Genomic DNA, 18,340 nt, shown 5'->3' on the forward strand with positions numbered 1-18,340 from the left:
ATGATAATTGACTTTAACAATAATTTGTACTCCCGCCCTCGTAAACTCTGTACACCGCACCTGTAAAGTTAGTCAGGAAAACCCTTAACTCAAGTTAGCCACACGCACCGCCAAAGGGTTGGCGTGCACGTTTGCGATTGTAAAACGTTACTGCAGAATCTAATTGTTATAACAGCACAAGCACACTAAATAGTACAAAATACGTAATAGAAAAACAGCGTGAATTATTGCAAATGAAATAAACTTTATGTACAAGCGAGAAAACAAAAAAGTAAAATAGATAGTGTGGGTCGAAATGACGCGCGATGCTCAATAGGAACACTCGGACTGCTTTTCTTCCTGCCTTTCTTGCGCGTTTCCATTGTGCCCGGTAAAAATGTAAAAGTGCGAATCAAAGGTTTGCTAACGTTTTCTCTGCGCTTTTTATTCCTTTAACACCTTTCCCCAACGACATACCATTGTATTCTAACTAAAATTTATGAAAATACTAATTAAAAGCTACAAAAAGACGGTGTCGAATCTCTTGACCTCTGATTCAATAATCCCATCAGTAAAGTCACTATGGATGTTTATGCATTTGTGAGAAATTCAATGGTGTCAAAATGCACAGAATGCACAAAATATGCAAAAATATCTAAAATATCTAAAATATAATACTAGTTAAAATATATAGTAAATGAAAAAAATATGTGCGTAGGTTCTACTTTTTTAGTGTGTTCATAAAAATACCAGTTTGGATAATCTGTAGTCAGTGTTAAAGACATCATCGTTTTGTGCAGAAAGAAGCATTGTAAGCTTCTGGATTTTAAACGTAATTTCCAGGTGTCGGTTAAAATATTGGCGTGTATGACAAGCTCGTGACAACCACGAAATCGATACGATTTCGAAATGGGAAAATGGACATAGCCGGTATTTTATATGTTGTTAGATACCCTGTCACGCGTGTTACCGAATTGTACGATATTCTTTCCAAATGAGCGTAATAGAATCGACGAGGAAATGGAACAATTGCTGTCTTGGAACATTGATAATCAGTAAATGATAATATTGATATTTTCACAGTTAAATACAGTTTTTGTCAGTTTGGTACAATGTTATTTACATGCGCAGCGTAATGAATTGACTGAGGAGCTTTGTACAAATTTATATTTCTGAGAATATAATTAGGAAAATAGAACCTTGGCAGAAAATTGTCCCTATTAAGATTCATAGAAATAATTAGTACCACATTAAATAATACCACAAAGTTTAATAAATAAAAAGGATACAATTAGCTTTTAACAAGATGAGAAAAACACATGTTTAGTAACATAAGATTATTCGGCAGCGTATTGTGTTGAATTGATCTTCACTTCTAAGAAAATTCTACATCTGGTCTTTTAGTTTTCTCAAGCACTGAAGCCATCGATAGCGTATAGACAAACCATAAACAGTAGATAGGCTACGTTGGCTTCAGGGTTTTCAATCATAGGGTAACACTGCTAGCGTGCGGATCTGGATCAGCTCAATTATATTCCGATTTGTATTTACACTTCAGTATTTAAAATATATATTTTCTACCTTACAATTTATCCACGCGTTCCTCTATATTCACATACATCTAATAACCTCAACATTTTGAATTAAAAAAAGTAAAAGATCTAAATTATCATAGTTTTTCTCAATAGCCTTCTTATTTACTTAAATGTTCGATTGTCTAGAAGTTTCATCGTTTCAGAAATTAAATTAAATAAAATTCATGCTTGATCAACAGAAAATATGTACGTTCCACGTAATACCGAAGTACCCGTCGTAGAATATATAACTAAAAGGATCGTATTTCTGAATATTCAAAGAAAGCCAAGATAACCTAAACTGAATCAAACTTTGCAAGTTAAACCACAAACACGCCATAAAGCCAACTTCTTAGTAACACAAAATCTCCAACGAGTTTTCCTATTTCTTATTCCACAATTCATCCTCTATAATCGCGATTACAAAACCGCTTCCTCGACGATTAATCAATTGAAATTTCTTCGAACAAAGCTTCAAACGAACACCCGCAGAGTTGATCTCGAGGCAAGAATACGGGAAAGGGGACACGTTCATGGAGCAAAGCGTCGCGTAAAAGGGCCAGAGGGGGTAACACGATCCTGAGTTATTCCTACGGTGAGTTATTTCTCATGAAAGACGGATGCAAGGTGTAGGTACGTGTATGGAACAGTAAAAGGAACGGCAGCAACAGCGGCCGAGCAACGAGATTATCGTTTCTCGTCTTCCACATTTCTACTTCTCCCTTGACTCCTCTACCCTCGTCCTGAAATTCTTCTTTAGCAAAACAAAGCTGGACTTCCATTTCACACGCGAATATTCGTGTCATAACGATGAAATCTTCCACACGCGCGTTTTTATTCCTTTTACCTTCTCGTGGTGCCTTTCGTGCCTCGAGACTGTTTCTTTCGGAATTAGGGACCGCGTGGATGATATCTTCAGGATATTTGGACTTTATTTACCCTGAATAGCATTTCATAGTCTCTCGAGCGTCTTTATACGAGGAAAAATGGTTTTAGCCAAGTAGTTTCCTTTTTACCACTAGAAAGCGAATTGGGAAAATATTGTTGTTAAAGTTTCTGATTCAATTCGTGAGTAATGTTGAGTTAAGGTAGAAATTTGAGAAAATCTTGTTGTTATAACAGAAAACGATACGAGATGTTAACGATTTTTTAAAAATACGCTTACAGTCCCAGTATGTAAAAGAATCTTATGATGGAATCTTATAAGAGATTGTGCGTATAATAAGATGACAGTCATATGTTACTTAAATTTTCCATTTAATCCAATAATTCTTTGTAAGATGCAAGAGAAATGTTAACGAAATTTCTAATTATTTATAATTTAATATTTATTCCCAATTTTAATACAAAAGCTCAATTTTGTAAAGAGTATGAGAAATATATTCGTGCAGCAATTCTTTGTAAAGCATTAAAATTGGAAATACGTGTTACGATCCTTGTAGTATTTGGTTTGAATGCGTTTCATATTCTACGTTAAAGGACTGTTTATTGAGCATTGAGATTCATTTTAACGACGCTGTAATCTCTGAATTTTATTATTATCGATTCTTTTCAAATATGGCGTTTTACATCGAACGCGACAGGTTACCCGTGGCTTTTAATTCGAAATTAGCAGAGCTAATGAGTGAGACTCGTTTGACATAAATTCTACATTCTACGTTTCCATATTTTTTACAAATTACGTTGATTAAGATAATTCGATCGATAACGTTCCTCATTCAACCTGCGGCAGTAATTTCAAAAGTAGTAAAATTGAAAAGAATGTATCGAGTGGGTGTTCTGTCGAAAACGTTTTGTAATTATCGTTAAAGTTGAATAAAATGATGAGCAAAATAAAATAACAAGCTTATATACTCACGTGTTTCGCAAAGACGTCGTGCAGGCATAATCCTATAATAAATATAAGAAGCACCGACGACCTGAAACAAAACAATATTCTCCTGTACAATCTCGTTTTATCATCTAAATTAACGCTTTAATTAGTATCTTACCAATAACTAATTTACTGTGATAAAAATAATAAACGAATATATCGTATAATAAATCATAAATCCTTAATGAATACTTTGTTGCCTAAACTATTTTTACTACTAATACTTTATTTCATTTACCTTGTAACATCTTTATTATATAAATCAAAGATTGAAAAAAAAGTAAAACCTAACTTAAACTTAGAACAAATATAATATTCTCTTTTATAATTTCGTTTTATCATCTAAATTAGCATTTCAATTAACACTAAGATATTATCTAATTTTCTATGATCATGATAAAAATGATCATATGATGGAAGAATGCAACTATACCGTATAAATTTCTAATCGGCATCTTCTAAAATTTATCTGTACAAAATTTACTTCGTAACATTCATTTTAGTACTGAAATCAAAGATTGAAGGTATCTTGACTCGAACCTAACTCGAACTTGAAACGAACACAATATCTTTAAAATCGCATCTTATTATCTAAATTAACATTTAAAGTAATACCACAGCGATATTTAATTTGTCATAGTCATGATAAAAATGATCGACGATACAATCATATTCTGTCAAATAAATACCCAATCAGTACCTTAAATTGTACTTTACAACATTCACTTCATAACATCCTCTTTATTACTTGAATCAAAGATAGAAAAAAGACAAGACAGGTAATAATAAACCATGGCTGAAATAATCACGCGTCTCTGCGTCACGATCTATTCACATCTGTCCTTTTCACGATTCACACATTCACCCATACGAATCAATCACTCAGCCATCCAACAAGTAATACCGCCAATTAAACCACCCAAGAAACCGCAAGCTAATTACAAGCCGCGCCGTCGTTTTCCACGATAAATCAAACGCAACGGGACCAATGCACGCGAGGCAAACCGGCGAGGAAACTGGTCGCCGGCAACATTGACCCAGACTTTGATTCTTGCGTGAACACTGCGACGAGTTTCACCGCGAACTTGTCCCGCAAGTAGTTACGTCAGCCTTGGATACGCAGTTACGTGTGTCATTAGGTGAAACGAGTTCTGGCCGTCATCGATATTACTGACCATAGTTACTGGAGAAAGGAAAAATGATCCTTAATTCGAAGATTTCTGAAATGACAACTTGCGATCAGTACACCACGGATTTTTATGCATTTTTACGAAATTTGAAGATACAGAAATGCACACAATGCATATAATATGGAAGAATGTAATATATCTGGTAAAAAATTTCTATTTAAATTGGATTTATACATGTCCATAGAAATATAAAAATGTATAAATATTCTGATAATGAGGTTTTCGTGTCAAGACACGCTTTCGTAACTGAGGAGTTGAAATGGTAAATGGTGTAAGTGCTAAAAAAAAAAATAAGAAATGATCCTTTTTAGTGGAAAAGGATGGAAATTCTATGAGAAATACAGAGAAAAAAGATTAGAATAATTTATTGTAGCTTTCTACCCTCTTATCCTCACGATGCAACGTTGCGTTACTAAACTAAATAAGCGTATTTAATGTTGATAAAACAGATCGTAATTTTAATACATTATATTTTCTAATATTCTATAATAAAAATATATGTATATATTTTCTCAAGAATTTAATACGGTAAGTTTATGAATTGCATTTCAAACTTAAAAAAATTCATACAAATACACCGTTCTAAATCTATAAAATTTCTATGAAAAATTAGAAATTGGTCATTTCGACTACTGTATTAATTGCAGAACTGAAAATGTAAATATATCTTCTTCCAATTGATCCTCAAGGGAAATCTGTCAATTGTATAGAATTGCAAATACTCCTATCGAGATATTTTCGCAGAATCTTCGTGGGAGCTCTATCGAATGTCGAGAAATACGTGCGGCGCCTTAGTTTCAAGAAGTTCTGAGTTAGTATGCGAGTCTCACATCTGCAATTCATTCTAGATTTCTCTGGAATCCCAATGGAATTTTGGAAAATGTAGACTGGATTCCGGATGTTAGTTTTAAGCAGTCTGCTATCCATCCTAAATTCTGTGTATAACAATCCATTTCGGCCACTGAGCGTCTAACATAGATTGTAGATTAATATTAAGACTAGTATCAAGGTCTGGTATTGAGGTTTATGCTAACATTAAGCTCTGGATTAACTACAACTATAATATCGTAAATTTCATATCCTAAATTATGCTACATATCTTTAATAATTATTATATATATAATTATTAGAATCTATCATTTTATTCAATCAATCTATAAATCTATCGATCTATCAGTGTCAAGTCGTGTTTTTAACATCAACTGTTCTTTTGCAATTCGTTGTAACTTTATCACACAATAAAACATTTAAACAATTTTAAATATAACCCAATTCCACTCTACATATACGAATACAAATATATACATAAACAATTGGAAAAATAATATCAAAACGTCTGAATACGTAACGAAAACAACGTGAGATATATGACGGGAGCCACGAAGGTCTCTAACTCTCAGAATTTATCTAATTAAGCTGATAAGATAGCATCTCAAGAATGTCGTCGATGTCTTCACCTGACAAACTGGAAATTCAAGATATTCTCCGTGCGTTACAAAACTGGAACGAGCCACTGGGTAATCGAGCCGATGCTCTCCCCTGTGGACGAAAGGATTTATAGAGAGAACAGGCGAACCATCACGCGCTCGTTGTTCCCCGCCGTCGCGGCCGACGCGATAAATTATTTTGCAGCAGCCGCGAGGCTCCGCTCTCTTGCTATTTACATGCGAGCACGCGCCGAGGCTGCCGATAAATCTACCAACTGTCTGAAATTGTATGAATTAGTCGCGACGCTCGCTACTTTCTCGCCTGATTTATCGGCGAGTATCATCCGCCTGCGAATCAGGAGCTCTCACGTGGTACGAGTGCTGTTAAGTCGCAATTTCGTCGTGCTATCATGTAAAAGCGTGTTAAAGTAGTGGTTCTTGTGTGTCGTTTTAAGGAAACTGGAAAATTTACCGTGGAAAAGATTTATCTGATCATATTGATTTCTGATGAAAGTTAGTGGAAGGGAAAAATGGAACTTGTAAAAGTGGTATCCTAGGATTAAAGTATTATATTATCACACAACAATGATACAAAATATCTTTTGTACTTATTAAAATCGTCATCTCTAGTGAATTATAAAATACTAAGACACATGTGCAGATTCTTTATTCTTATGCTAGTTATGCCCTGTATTTTTAGTAAATTTATAAAAGACCAGCAATATGTATTATATTACAGTATAATTTGTATCTTGTAAGGGTGCAATAAAAAAATTGAGACGGTATTATCAACAGATTAACAGTACATTAAAGAGAAATTCTAGTAACTGAAAAAAATGTATATCCTTTCCTGTCGCAGCTGTCTCTATATGCATATCATAATTTATCTACTATAATCTCATCTAATCAATTCAAATTATCTCTATTCTAATTTATCCTGAGATCACTCTACATAATCTTCAAAGAAGTCACACATTCTTAAAAGAAGTTATAAACCCATTAAACAAAGTGGAAGCAGGTGTTACAAGTCTATAAACAAACACCAATCACCAACAGACAAAATCGATCAGACCCTTTCATCCTCTGTCTCGAAAAATATTCGAGTAACGTTTCGAAGTAACAACGATTCGAATAGACGTGTTGACAGTTGAAACGTGCGAGTGCGTATCGATGCAAGTAGGAATGAAAAAAAAAAGCGGCGATATCTTAAATCGACCGGTGCAACGACTGCTTGTCCGTCGTCAAAACGTGAATGAACGTGTTTTTCTGCTGCATCGGCGCGCGTCGTTACGTAAGTTCTTTGAGTGGGCGTCATTCACTGGTTTGGAACGTTGCCCGGGAACTGGCGTGAGCCATTCGCTGTTCGAATCGTTGAATCGGATCGTGGCAACGAGAGATAGAAAGAGAAAGAAAGGGAGACCGTGTTCTGCTATCGGTCGGAAGATATAATATTCTCGTGAAAAATGGCTCACCGGTGCTATTGGTCCAGAACAATGCGAGATGTCGTGCCGTTTTAATGGCCGGCGAACAACAATCTTGCCCCGGCCGGATATAAATTGCTAAAAAGCTCGCCGCCCGTAAATTTCGCCACGCAGCTTCCTTCGCGAATTATTTCCGGCATTTCCACCCCCCCTCTCTCTCTCTCTCTCTCTCTCGCTGGTTGAAGAGGGATTTATCGCGCGGTGAATTATGCCAGAAAGGGAAAAAGAAAGAATGTTTGTTTCGGTTAACGGCATACTTTCCTTCGACGGGGAAATTTGAATTTTTATTGGAACATATCTTTTACACGATGGAACGAACTCGATCATAGTTGCACCTATATTTATGTTCTTGTACTTCGTAAGGTCTTATATTATTACTTAGTACTCTTGTATTATAATTTGTCAATGATATAATTAATTAAAATTTAGAATAATAGCAGCAGCAGTAAATAGAAGTAAATACTACTTCTGAAGGGTTTTTTATTTTTTGATGTTTCCCTTTCTCCCTCCTATCCTTCTTTCCTTCATCCCTTTTCCCTTTTCTTTTCATTTTCATCCTTCCCCACAAATTACCTAAATTTTCTCAAAATATATAAATATAACAATAAATAGAATCAATAACACATTCAAAAATAGAATTATTACTTTTATATCCCATTTTGCTAATAAAACTTCTTCCGATGATCCATCTAAACTCCGTATATTCGCGTTCAAGTTGCATCATAATTCTACATGTACGTAGTAGGTACGTGTAACGATAAATTTGATCGAATGAAACGGGCGAACGCACGAATACCTTTCGATCTACAATTACTTTGTAACCGGTCGCAGGTGCAAGATACTTGCACGAGGCGGTTGCATAAAACATGACAGCGAGCCACGGGAATCTACGGGGGCGTTAATTGGAACGCAGTTTTCAGAGATCTAATTGCGTCCGCGAAATCCTCGTGTGATGTTTCTGTTCGCGCGTGAAACACCATGAAGCAACCGGTTTCACTGAAACACGAGACTGGTTTATCGTACCTCGGCCTTGACGTCTGGATGCTTCGTGGGTGCGGTAATTGATCCTCGGTGAATAATTTTAATTGGGTGGCGAACGTGAAATTGATGTTAAGTGGAATTAAATGGCTCCGCTAAGAGACGACACGATTCTAACGCGTACAATTACAAAATCTAACCACGTTACGCTGCGACATGCGTATGGTGTCCACGAAGATACATACTCAGTTGGAATTTCAACTCTTGATTTCGTATAACTTGGTGTTACCGAATTTTTATAGTTAATTAAAAATTAATTAACAATAGGATCGTTTAAGTAGAAGTGAACTGCAGGATCAGACAAATCAGTTACTTAAGTTCATTTTTAAAACTATTTCTCAAAACTGTACTGTTCCGTTGTGTTGGTTATAATTCGGTGTATATGTAAATTTTGCATCACATTCTTATAAACCTTTTCCTATTTTTATAAGAATTTGAGTAATTCTATTGCTTGAAAGTAAATACATATATACATTATTTTCATAAAATAAGCGTTACTAACATATATCTACAATTCCAACTTACAAGGGTGATTTTTAAGTTAAAGTAACAAATCAGTTTCACAAAACGATGTGATTTCTGCCGAAACGATCCATTTTGTCAAGTATAATGTAATATCTGATACTCTTGAAATATTTAAATATGAGAGATTTTTAAACTCTCCTCTAAAAATTACCTTAAATAAAATCGTAGCAATGCTTTAAGTGTCCTGTCAAACAGAACAAGTAGTAAAGAAAATTTTTGTAATCTTCAAAATAACCACGAGACATAATCTTCTGCCAACGTGGCTATTAACTCGATCCTATCAAATATTCTATTACGTTGTAAGCTTTTAAAGGTCGGTAGTTTGGCCCTCGCGGCAATACGCAGCATCTTTTATGATTCCAAGAACGAGCTAAGCTTATAAAGCTACGAGCAGTTGGCAACTGTGAAATTCACGGTTCGCATCGAACGAGATTCGGAACGGCATGAATATGTAAAACGAAGCGACCGACCGAACCTGCATCCTGAAGGCTTCTAACGAGGACCTCCTACGGTCGGGTTCGTTACAGATGACAAGTTCTTCGGCTTACACCCAAGTCCTACCCTGTTGCTGAGGTCAGAACAATTACGACGATCCTGCTTTCCATGCCGACCTCGAAGTTTAAACAAGGTTTTATGTCTAATTTTCGAAGGTCCATTTCAGGGAACCAGCACCAAACTGTTTACATGATGATACTACCTGTTCGTGATTATTTACTGAGAACGCGAGGAACTTTCTTAATCCTTTGCACTTCAAAAATGTTTATGTATACTTTAATATTTTATGGAAAATATTAAATATATGTCTTATTTCAAAAAAGGAAGATTATAAATATACCGTAGATATTGATACAATTCCACGCTTTCATGAACATAGATAAAGAGATGGATTTTAAACAACGATTTGTTTTCTCCATTAAATATCATAACAAATATTTTATTTTGGGTATATTACACATTTCTGCATATTATTTTCACACTTTCGAACTTCCCATAAATTATAAAAATTCGCATTCTAGTTATAAACACTTGTAAATCCATATATATGGACAAATAAGATCATACATTACTTAAAGAATTCTTTCTCAAATATTTTATACTAACATCTAGTCAAATAAAATCATCTACTGTTTGAATATTTATTTTTCAAATATCATATTTGAATGACGCTCGAGTTTTTAAAAAAGAATTCAACTAACCCCAGGTCAATTTTCAACGCAGCCTTTCTACGTACCCCTAAAAATTCTTAGCATCCACCTCTCTCAGCTTCCATTCTCTTAAATATCCTTCTCCTTAATCTGCAAAGCAGCTTTTTCGTCACACGTTTCAACCATTACCTTATCAAATCGCAACAGGGACACGATGGAACCTTAACGAACCAGGACCACACGTTTTCTCGTTATCCAACCCCGGTTCTCGTCAACATCCGCGCGAGCCGTGGCACGTTTTCAGCGACCACGCGAAAGTCGGCTGCCTAAACCGCAAATTGCCCGCGCTCCGGACGGAATAGGATCGTGATAAACGACGAGAGAGAGAGAGAGAGAGAGAGAATTGGAGAGGCGGGTACGATGGGATCGCAGTGAATCCCAGCGCGCGGACAACGGGCTCATTAGTAGCGAACCGATATGCAGAATACCAAAAGTTGCAAAAACGCGGCGGTATGCGCACGCGAAAGTGCAACGCGGTATCTGATTGCGACCACGGAGCCACGCGTGCCTTCGTTGCATGCCACTGCAATGGATAACGTTTCCGACTGCGCTTTAACCGACCTATCGGTTATTCATAATTGGACATACGTGGTATCGAATATGTCGCGTGTTTTATATTATGCATGTATTGTATTATGGATTAGGTAAATTGTTCTCTGAACGGTCTTCGATTTTTGATCGCTTAACCAATACGTTTGTAATGTGCTTATGCCATCGTTTGACAGTTTCTTTTTATTGTGATCATTGGTTTGTACGGATTCAAGTTATGATATCTAGTGTCAAATCTGTTGCGATCCTCGATATTTATATATTTTAATCTGGTTTTCATTTTGGCGAACTACAAAGGTTTTCATTTCTTTTTTCTTTTTAGAAATTTTTTAATATTAGTTTCATACGATTAATAATTTCTCGTTGGTGGTAAAAGACTTATGTTATATCAAAACTCGAAGCTTGATATAAAAATGTTAACAGATACTACATCCCAAAATAGAAAAATGTTCAAAATGATTCAAATAAAACAAAAATATAAGATACAAAAAAAAAGAAGACACGTTAAAAAGTAGAATTGAAGTTACAAGTTATTCGTAACTGCAACATGTATATATACATGTGTTAGGGTGCAATTTCATCACACAGGATGAACATTTGTTTGGTAGACCAAAACGTTAACCACTTAACGAAGCGGTAAATGGAGTGGTAATCAAGCGACGTGTTGAACCAAGAAACCGTAAGTCCGCTTTAAAAGTATAATTCCACACAGGCGACTCTCAAGCATCGGATTAAACGATCAGCAACGCTGCTAATTCGTTAATCATAAATATTCAAGAGTCAATTAACACGGGTGCGAGGGGTCGTGCACTCTCGCCGGATCAATTAATTATCGATTTCCATTACGCTTGCGTAATGACCTATTAACAACGCACGCTCGAGATCCTCCAGGCCGAAACTTCAATTTTAATGCCATGATTCGTGAACGTACGACTTATCCCGAAATTATGTTTTATCGATTCTGTTTAATATTGGATTAATGCCAGAACGCGAAAATCTGATTTATGCACCAATTAATTTATGGTGAGAATAATACGATCTTTTGGGATAAATGAATTCGAGCGTTTTAGAGCTAAAAGTTTCAAACTATGTCAAATTTCAAGAATCTCGGATTGATTTACCTTTTTCGACTTTAGAGTTCAAGTTACTCGATCACTGTCAGATGCGTGACTTTGAGAATCCAGGATAGTTTCTATCGAATTAGTAAGATATTATGTAATACAGTTTATTATAGTATGCTAATATAATTTTACGGTCTAAGAAATGTTTTTAACTACAAACAACATAACAGTGTTAAATTATGACTAAACGACTAAATGAACAAATATGAATTAACTTCAATTAACAAGTGGTTGCAAGAAATCTCTAAATAAGAAACAAATTCACATATAAGATAAACTCTAAATACTACTCGATACTTTATTCTAATGATTAAATTTCATTACGTTAACAACGATATTCTCTTACGTCTGAAATATTTTCAGAATAAACGAAACATTTTAATTATAAAAAAATATTCATATCATGTCGCGAATCTCATTAAAATCGACGGATGGTTTACACGCTAGCCCATATATCGCGCATCCCTAGTACAATTGATCGATAACAAAAATGCGAATATCATCGACCACCCAGTCGTTTAAAACCACGCGAAATATTGAATTCGATCTTGGTTCAGTGCATGCACCACATTTCCAATGTAACCACGTCTTGTACAATGGATAGGCGCACCCCGTCAACGGCTCCGGTCAATTACTATCGTCTGAAAAACAAATGGCCCGGCTTCGATAATTAACGACACGGTGATCGGTTTCTCGAAGCGTCGACCCGTTTCACGCACACGATTCGCGATGAAATATTTCGTGGTGATTATCGCGTTTCGTAACGGTATATCCCTTTCACGATGATAACCCATATTACTCGACCAATTTCGCCATATTACATTTTTTAATTTTATAGAATCCCCATTGCTGTACCTTCGTTGTATTTCCTCGAACTAAATCGACAACATGATAGTTTCGATCGACTGTGTGATTTTTTTCTAAGCGTAAAACGAACGTTTTGAAGGATAAAGAATACACTTTATGAAATTTGACGATACTTGAATATGTTTGTCGGTTGGCACCGATGATTAAGAGTAGCAGTTTCTACCGTAGCGATTTTCGATCTTCTCGATGCGAACTCGCAAATGGAAGGAGATTCGGAGGTGTATGATTTTCGAGGTTCGGTGAACACGTGCACTAACGTAATTCGACCGCCCGACTGAGACGTGTAATTTTCACGATTGCACCGGGGAAACTGATCCCTTTTTATCGAACGCGAGCTCGCTCCTCCCTGTGCTTGATCAAGTGTGATTACTGTGGACAATACGGCTGGGTGCTAACAGCACCAAATAAGAGTTATGAATGTTGTTCGATATTGTGTAATTTGGCGAGAATTTGCTGGAAATTTTTATACAACTTTCGACTTTACGTTACGACGTTAATATAATTCCAAATTTTTCCATATCCATATCATTCTTTCATAACTTTTAGTTTTTGTCTGTTAGATGTTCTTTTTTAAACAAACTTCAACTCCAGATTTTCATATAAATAATTTATATAATTCATCAATTTCATCTAATTCCGATTTGATAATCTCATCTGTGGATTTTATTTTTTCGAATACTGTTGCATAACAGTAAGTTGGGATAGTCTATAGCAGAATTAATAAAATATATTTACTCCAGACACCTGAATTACTTTATACATCTGATATTGGCATAAGAATATACAAAATTCGATACAATTTTCCTATGAATTATTGTAATACATATTCTCACGAAAAAAGCTCAATCTTTTTCAGGTATTCCATTTTTTATAAGCTCATCTCTCTCAAACAATATTTCACGGGATATTTAGCGCATTAATCGCGATCGAACGAAGCGACGCGAGCTCCACCAATTACTATCGATCATATTCCCCATAATTTACGATTTCCCCTCCCCCCCGACGGTGTTCCGGGACAAATTGGTCTTAAACATTTTTATGAATTCCGATTCCCGCGGCTCAACCGTCGTCATTTAGGTCGACACGGTTAATTTAGGCGACACGACGCGTTTCCATCATCTTCCGCATCCATCGTTCCTTTCTTTTTTCTTTCATTTTTAAACGCATAGAAATTCTCGAAGAATATAAACGAGAACGACCGCGCCAACCATTCATAGAAAATTGGTTAAGACGCGGCGTTAACTTGGAACTCTTTAACCGGACAGACAGGACCTCAGAAACCTGGCAAGTTTAATATTTTATCGAGCACTTTCTGCCTCGCCTGCGTCGCTATGGTTATTAATTGCATGCGTGCAGTTCGTCTCATTTTTCTCAAGTGAACATTTATGAGATGCGATAAACACTACTTAGTCGCTAATAGACAACGTGGTATTACAGCAATCGTGAAGACACTTGTCTGAAATCAGCCAATACATGTGAGAGAGAAACCACTGAACTCCAATCGAATTATTCTATTAATATAAATATATAATATATATTCTATCAATATAAGTATCAATATAAGACCGCAGGGAAAGAACATGGTAAGCAATTCCATGTTACCAAAACAGTCCTTTTATCTGATTGTAAAATTAAATACGTACTTTGCACTCTATTGGAGTTTCAAAAATTTCGATTGTTATAATATTAAACATGATTGCCTAGAAAATTTCTTTGCAACTTACCCATCAAGAGACATAAAAATGAACAAATCAATTAAACAGCGTGTTCTCACGTTGTTCCCATGTTTTCTTCATATATCACGATTTTATTTTTCACTTCTAACGATTTCATAAAAAGATATAAAAACTATCATAAAAAGTATTTTACACCTTCATAATATCGAACAGTAAACGCTCTGCCATTTACGTCCTTCTTTACCCAATAATGCTGCCCAAGTTGTTTACTTTCATTACGATAATTTTTCAAAATACGTAGTGACTTTATACGCTGTAACTAATCTCTTCTTTTAACCCGAACAAAGTTCCATCCACCATCACCGTGGAAAATCCACCATCTGAAAATCAGATTCATCTTTCGAGATTCTCTACGATAAAAATTTCACGGGTCCAATCGCCAATTTATTCTTATAAAATTCACCCTTTTATCGCAATAATTTTCACCGTGAAAAATATAGCTTGAACGTGTTATCAAATCAATTTCACGGTGCGAGTTTGGACGTAAAATGGAACCGGCGATTGCTCGAAGAAACCTCGATCCTCGAAAATTTGAAACGCGATTTCGCGGTCCTTATCTTTCGCAGCGCGAATAATCTCTTCATTATATAGCCCGACTTTGGTATCCAATTACTCGACTCCAGGGCCCGCCGCGGAGATCACTACCCTATTCGTGGACGAAAAAGAGCGTAAACCTCGGCATTAGCCGGTTATCCGAGTGAGCATCTAGCCGCCGGCCGGTTCTTGGCAACGTGCCAACATTGATGGTCGAAATTATGATGCCTCGTAAAATCGCGGTTAGAACTCCGTTGGTTAGCACCTGCACGCGAATCTCAAATATCTTATTCCCGTTTCATATACTATTGACAGTAACCTGTACCTTTGGCACCTGCCGCACTTCTTTTACGTAAATCTGGAATTGCAACTTCGGTTTTATCGTTGAATACAATATTTGTATTTGTGGATTTATTCTTCTTAGAATAGCAGTTCTTGTTCGCTGTACGATCGTCAATAACTCGTATTTTTGGCACCTTTTATGTCTATTGTTGCGTGAATATGAATTACGATTTGGAATCCAACTATTTGCGGATTTAGTCTTCTTGGAGTATGTCTATAAATCTCTTCCATCAATTCCAGTTTTTTGCAAATTTCTTAAGTTTATTATTCAGATGCATGATTAGTATTCTGCATATCAAAAAACAAACGACTTACTTCCATAAATTCGTTTATCAGGACGAAGTAGGATAAATACATAATTGCAAGTACCAAAGTACTTTTTACTTAAGTATTTTAAAATGTAATGTTCACAAGATCGTCATTTTTCTCTACGTCTCATCTAACATTCTTAGAATTGATCAGCATAAAGCATACAAACAATTTTGAAGAAACACTGGAGCTCTTTTCCATAATAATTTATCGACTACGGTAATAAGATGATTTATAAACTTTGATTGTAAAATTTCATTTGATTTAGCACCGAACGCATTGTGCAAGAAAATGTATTACTGTTATGTAGTAATTGATGACTCTTGTCTTGTAAAATTTTATTACTAATATTACTCGAATTGTGCAGCAGGAGCCGTTCAAAAAATGGTCGATGGAAAACATCGAAGAGGTGGGTCCGAGCGATCACTCGAACCGCATACATCGCGTCGTTTCGAACGTAGAAAAGTCTGTGGCTGACGCTCGCGGCCGCGTATTTCAGTTTTCAATTAAGCCGATTCGCCGTAACGAAGCCCGTTTATTAGCCTGCTCTCGAGGATTCGAGGATCGTCCGGAGAGAGTACAAACCCACTCATGTTCCTCTCTGACACCGGCCGTTGCGTGGCCAGGTATATTGTTGCAATCCTAATGCGATTGTATCATGAGAGCAGGATTAAGTCGTATTCAGCCGGCCAATACTCCATTGTTCTCGAAAGAATACCGGTTACCGATGCTCAGAATCGATAGTAATTGCGGAATTCGACCGGCTCGAAACAGGCATGTTAGGCATATACACGCGATTAGTATACTCCATGGCACTCATCTTCGTAATAAGATGTTATGAGTAGATGTAGATTCCTGCCGATATTTGACAAAGATGAAAGACTGAGAGAGGCTTCTCTTCGCCATTGTTTTATTGGCGGCATTGTGTTTGCGTGTGTTTCTACGTTAAATCAGACCACGTCATTCTACGTTGTTCAATAGGGTTGCGTAAAATGTGTATGGAGTTCAGATTTTGTAAAGTTTAACGCAGTGAATAGGACTCGTGTATGGGATTAGAAAGCTTTAACCTTAATTAAAATTTCAACTCTGTCTAAGATTAAAGCTTTAACTGGTGAAGAACGAACTAGAGATGGATAGATGTAGAATTTTGACTATATATTAGAATGTTCGCTGATTCGCTACCGATATTGATTGTTAATAATTAAGGGGTTTAGTGGAAAATACTACAAGCCCATCTTTCTCCAAAAAGGAAATGAGTATTTATGTGTGAAAAATCTTTTTCTGAATTTCCTACCCTTTGTAATACGTACGTACGTGAGTACGTATGATGTACATATATGCGCCCATGTCTGACAGCAGACAAATTTTCCTGTCAAGATACCGAATAACTTATAAAATTTCATTTATTCTATTGCCAAATTTGTCGCTGTCATATGCAATAGAATTTATCAATTCGGGTAACTTGTCACGTAAAATTTCTTCTTACATCTTGTGGCTTGTAAAATTTTACTTATACATGACACACATACAAGTATAGTAATACAGACGTCACTCCCTTATACTAATACAAAATCCCTAAGAATTAGAAGAACCACGAATTTCTTTCCAATCCATCTCTCAATCCACCGATATCGATCAATATGAAATTCTTTCATCTTGCCCTAGACCCAGTCACTCGAATCACATTATAGGACACTTGATTCCTTTGTCCTATCTGCAGAAAGAAGGTAAAACGAACTGCTGGTAGAGAGGAGCGAGCCATCGAAGAAAGAAAACCGCGGGCATCGCAGCGTCGCTAATTGGCCCGCGCCCGTGGTGAAGCTGACGAGTCTCACTTCCGTCGAACTGCCAATAAATCCCGCGCTTTACGTTCCTTTCCGCTCCGTGTCTATCTATATATATATATGTACAACACTAGTTGTTGAAGTCGCGCGAGGAAATCAGCGATCAGGTTTTGCATGGCGGAAACGGGTCGTCGTTCGTCGTTATTCGTCGTCGTCATTAGAGAATTAGATACGCATTCTTCGCGAGATGATTAATCGCAACAACTGGTCGACTCTTCGTCCCGCCTTAAGTCACCGGCGATTTTCTCATTGCGATAAACTCTCGCGACTAAAAGTTTCGTTTTTGTTCCTTTCTCTCTTTCTTGAATATACAGTATGTTTCAAAACGTGTCAAATTTATTAAACGTATAGTACTCATCAAAATAAGCAGAGAGAACTTAATAAATCTCGCTAAAATAAATAGCATTATTTTCGAAGTTATAAGATAGTAGTTACGAGGAACAAGATATTTTTGCTTATTTCGTTGAATACTATTTTTGGTGCTCCTGGAGTTTGACCCTAACTTCTTGAAACACCCTGTACAGCTCGTACCAAGATTATTATGGATGCAATATAATTCGATTCGTTTGCGGTGCAGCGCTCAAAGGAGGGTCTTAATGGGGAATATATTTAGTTATGCGGCCGGAGGAGGATTATTATGAGGCAGTGTTCTTGGCGAAAAATCAGAATTCTTTTCTGAGAAGCAAGTATCTAGGGCCTGATTGGTTCGATGAATGGAGTCTGTCCCGAAGGCTACGAGCCACCCA

The 18,340-nt window shown here is 36.3% G+C and overlaps 1 protein-coding gene across 9 annotated transcripts in view; it reads right to left on the bottom strand.

Moving 5' to 3' along the window:
• Positions 1–18,340, bottom strand: part of LOC132912401 (papilin) — a 158,067-nt gene that overhangs the window by 54,094 nt on the left and 85,633 nt on the right. For all 9 annotated transcript variants that reach the window (XM_060969773.1, XM_060969774.1, XM_060969779.1 and 6 more), the window contains exon 2: positions 3,412–3,472. In XM_060969773.1, the coding sequence (XP_060825756.1) occupies positions 3,412–3,472 (61 nt within the window). The remainder of the gene's footprint in view (positions 1–3,411; positions 3,473–18,340) is intronic.

The sequence above is a fragment of the Bombus pascuorum genome, chromosome 12 (assembly GCF_905332965.1).
Source record: "Bombus pascuorum chromosome 12, iyBomPasc1.1, whole genome shotgun sequence".
Classification (NCBI taxonomy): domain Eukaryota; kingdom Metazoa; phylum Arthropoda; class Insecta; order Hymenoptera; family Apidae; genus Bombus; species Bombus pascuorum.